The sequence below is a fragment of the Odontesthes bonariensis genome, chromosome 13 (genome assembly GCF_027942865.1).
Source record: "Odontesthes bonariensis isolate fOdoBon6 chromosome 13, fOdoBon6.hap1, whole genome shotgun sequence".
Lineage (NCBI taxonomy): Eukaryota > Metazoa > Chordata > Actinopteri > Atheriniformes > Atherinopsidae > Odontesthes > Odontesthes bonariensis.
Genome location: NC_134518.1, coordinates 30674898 through 30678508, shown reverse-complemented (window position 1 = coordinate 30678508; position 3611 = coordinate 30674898). Strand labels below are relative to the sequence as shown.

The 3611-nt window shown below is 44.6% G+C and overlaps 1 protein-coding gene across 1 annotated transcript; it reads right to left on the bottom strand.

Moving 5' to 3' along the window:
- On the bottom strand, positions 1 to 1873 carry phox2bb (paired like homeobox 2Bb). The gene is made up of 3 exons (XM_075480755.1): positions 1633 to 1873; positions 811 to 998; positions 1 to 429 (listed from the first exon to the last, which is right to left on the bottom strand). Exons 1-3 carry the CDS (start codon positions 1871 to 1873, stop codon positions 1 to 3), a joined length of 858 nt encoding a protein of 285 aa, XP_075336870.1.
- Positions 1874 to 3611: the final 1738 nt, after the last annotated feature.

Sequence of the window (3611 nt, the reverse complement as noted above, 5' to 3'; positions counted from 1 at the left end):
TTAGAACATGCTCGTCTTTACTAATGTAGCTTTGGCTCCGTTCTGTCTTTGCAATGACGACAGTACGCTGGCGAAGGGCCCGCCCAATGAGTCCGGGATAGAGGTGATGGTCCCAGGTGCGGTGGCCCAACCCTGGCTCGGTGCTGCCACCCCCATGCCGGTGGACACCGAGGTCTTCACCTGGTCCACCTGTCCATTCCCGGTGGTGTTGACTTGGACTGCGGTAGGACTCGGTCCCCCGCAGTTGGAGGTGGGAACCGGGTTCGGTCCCGGTCCTCCTGTGCTGTCCGGATCAGTAGTTTTGGTGTCTTTGCTGTCTTCGTCTCTGGAGTCAGGCTTTTTTCCAGAACTCGACTTGGCGGCAGCTGCGGCCGCTGCAGCTGCGCGCTCCTGCTTGCGGAATTTGGCGCGCCGGTTCTGGAACCACACCTGCAATGGTTGAGAAAGTGTATAAAATTATGCTTTATATGGTCATTGTAGGTATGTGTGTGACAAAAATAGCCAAATTATGCATCATTATTCATATCTAATGTTCCAGTAACTAAAAGACGAGAAAAACGTTGGGTTATGTCATCCTGCTTCTGTGTTGACATGGTGCTTAAATCTCTGAAAGTGTCTCAAACTGCGCATTATTAGCACTACAGTGGGTGATTAGGAATAAATTATGTAAAAGCATTAAAGCTTTTACTTTATTAGAATTTATTGAAGTCAGTTATGAAACAAAATCACTCCATTTTTTTTATCCTAAATCCACTCGTGCGTAATCGTGCGTATACGGGAGCCGCGGTTGGAGAGCCGCTGGTTGTGTACCTGCACTCTGGCTTCCGTCAGATCGATTTTGAGAGCCAGCTCCTCTCTGGTGTATATGTCCGGGTAGTGAGTCTCAGCAAAAACCCGCTCCAGCTCCTTCAGCTGGGCGCTGGTAAAAGTGGTCCGGATGCGCCTCTGCTTTCTCTTCTCGTTCAGTCCGCCGTGATCCGTGAAGAGTTTGTACGGAACTGTAAACCAAATGAAATGTCATGGTTAGATGAGTCTTATCTTTGAAGTAATGGGAAGATATGAGAGTGTGATGTTGTCAAATTGAAGCAAATTAAAATTGGATATTTTGTATAAAATCCGTTTAAGGACGCTGTGCTAAAGCTTTCAATTGCATCGTGCATTTGATTACATGTGAATTAGATCAGAACTGATAACACTGCTGACCTGTGAAGCGGTTAATTGTAATGTTAAACTAATTGTTGCTCTTCAGATTGAGGCTCAAGGATGAAAACTTGTCATAATGTTGCCATCCGCTCTGCTTGTTGCTACTGTAACTCCAATTCGGTGTCAATAATGAGCTTTAGTCTTTGGTTATCTAATTATTTTCGAAGCTTTATGTCTCATCGCAAAGTAAATAAATTATGCCTATCATTTTGGCAGCTAAAGATAATTCTGTTGGCGGTTTTGGGTGTGACTGGGATAGTATAACCCTATAACCGAATTACTGCTTGCCTGCAATCGCTTCTAACGTGATAAATTCTTTCATTTGTGTAAGCAAATTTCGTTTGGTAAATACTAAACACATTTCCATTTTCAAATGCAATCAAGGCGTCCTATAATACACCGGGTTGAGGCTCCGGAGCTGCTGCTTACCTGCGGCGTACGGGCTGCTCTGGTGGTCCCGCAGGGTCCCCAGGCTGCAGGACCCCGGCGTGAGCGACGGACAGCCGGAGGTAGCCCCGAAAGTTGTCCTGATGGGATTGTACTGAAAACCACTGGCTTGACTGCACGAGCTGAAGTCCGCATAGGCCGATGCCAAGCTCGATGTGTCCATCCCGGCCATACATGACTCGTAGGCAGAGGAATTTAGGTAAGAATACTCCATTTTATACATTTGAGAAGGCTCGGTAGAGATTGAAAGCTGCACTTCCTTGGAAAAAAAAGTCAAACAAAAGCACCCAAAAAATGGGTTGAAAGAAAAAAAATAATAAAAATAAAAATGAGGAGGACGCGCGGTCTGAGTTTAGGGGAAAAGATGACTTGTTTGGTTTTAACTGGTTGGAAGAAGGCTGGACGATGGGTAGATGTTCACTGCTCAGCGCCTGCTCCAAAACTGGCCTCCTTTATAGGAACCTAGCCCTGTTTTATGAAAAGCCCCCTAAGAGCCGCCTAGCCCGAGGTCTCTAGAGCATATAGTCCTCATAATAAACTTGGCTCTTTCCGCTTGGACAATAGCAAAGCGTTTGGTCTTATTGCTAGCGCTTTTTTACATGACAATAACTCATCAGTCTATTGGGCTGGCACTGGGGGCCCGGGCTGTCCAACCTCCCTATCATTGATCCCCTGCATCTCTAATTAGAATTTAATACCGCGCCATTACGCACCCCTCCACCACCACCGCCGCCGCCCACCCTTCTACCCATCCACCCCACTCCTCTCCAACCACCATCTTGCCCTTTAATTCAATCACACCACTTGGAAATAATGAAAGTTGGGTGACGATTCTCCCTGATCCAATTTTCTCCAAGCTTTTAAGCCTTTTAAGCGACCGTATACCTTGGGCAGGATTTCACAGAGTATTCCCCCTCTGCCTCTTCTTTCTGCCTGTCTGCTCCCACATTTTTTCTTCACCATTTTTGACTGTGATCTGCTGCACTGAAGCGGTAAAACATGTCGATTTTTATCCGCTGAAACGACCTATTTATACGTTGAGGTATTACGGATCCGTTTCAAGTGCACTTGATATAAATGCAATCTTTTCACTCATTTGTTTCAGCTTGCACAAAACACACGAAACAAGCAATTTTTGCATTCAGATGCTGGCTGATTTTTCACCTTTTTGGCTTTGGAAATATGATTTGAACACTGCAGGTGCAGATAAATGACTTCCTCAGGTGTACCTTTCCATCAGTAGCAGCTCTACCCCGTAAACTCCATTTCATTTTGGGTTTTATTCAGACAACATTTTTTTTTTACCTTATAACACACGGCCAAATGTTTTAGTTTCTCGAAAGCAGCTTAAACTGCTGTAAATAAAAGTCAGAAAGTGTTTTTCCATAAAGCTCAACATATAGCAGTTTATCAACCCATCGCTCTTTTTTCCAAATAAGCGCAAAGTTGGCTTCGTTCTTTCCCCGCACTGCTGCAGCATCATCTCTGCTAAACGTCCGGGTGTGTTTTTATGATTCAAATGAGTTTATAATTGTCTTTATTACTTTCATTATTCCGTTTATTTGGCAAATAACATCTTTCTAATGAAAGTAACGAACTGGCGCGGCAGTCATCGGACCTCTTAGGCTCCCAATATTGGCTGAGTGGTTAATTTGGTTTGTGTAATAAGGTGAACCGTTTTGTATGGTGCTTACACACTCGGTGTGTTTCTTCCTCTTTTTTCCCCCCATCAGACCGAGTTCAAGTCCTTTGTCGGAGCTGCGGGTTTTTCCTCCAGATTATGGTAGCACAAAAAGGAGCAACAGGAATTACGGAGGAACAATTGCATTTCGCATGATGATTGCTTGACGTCGGTTCATTTGGTTGTGTTTCTGTGATTGAAAAATCACTGTAATGTCCCTTTAATAATCTTATCGGGACTGGTAATACGATGCTCAATAACGTGGGTGTTTTAATCAGTA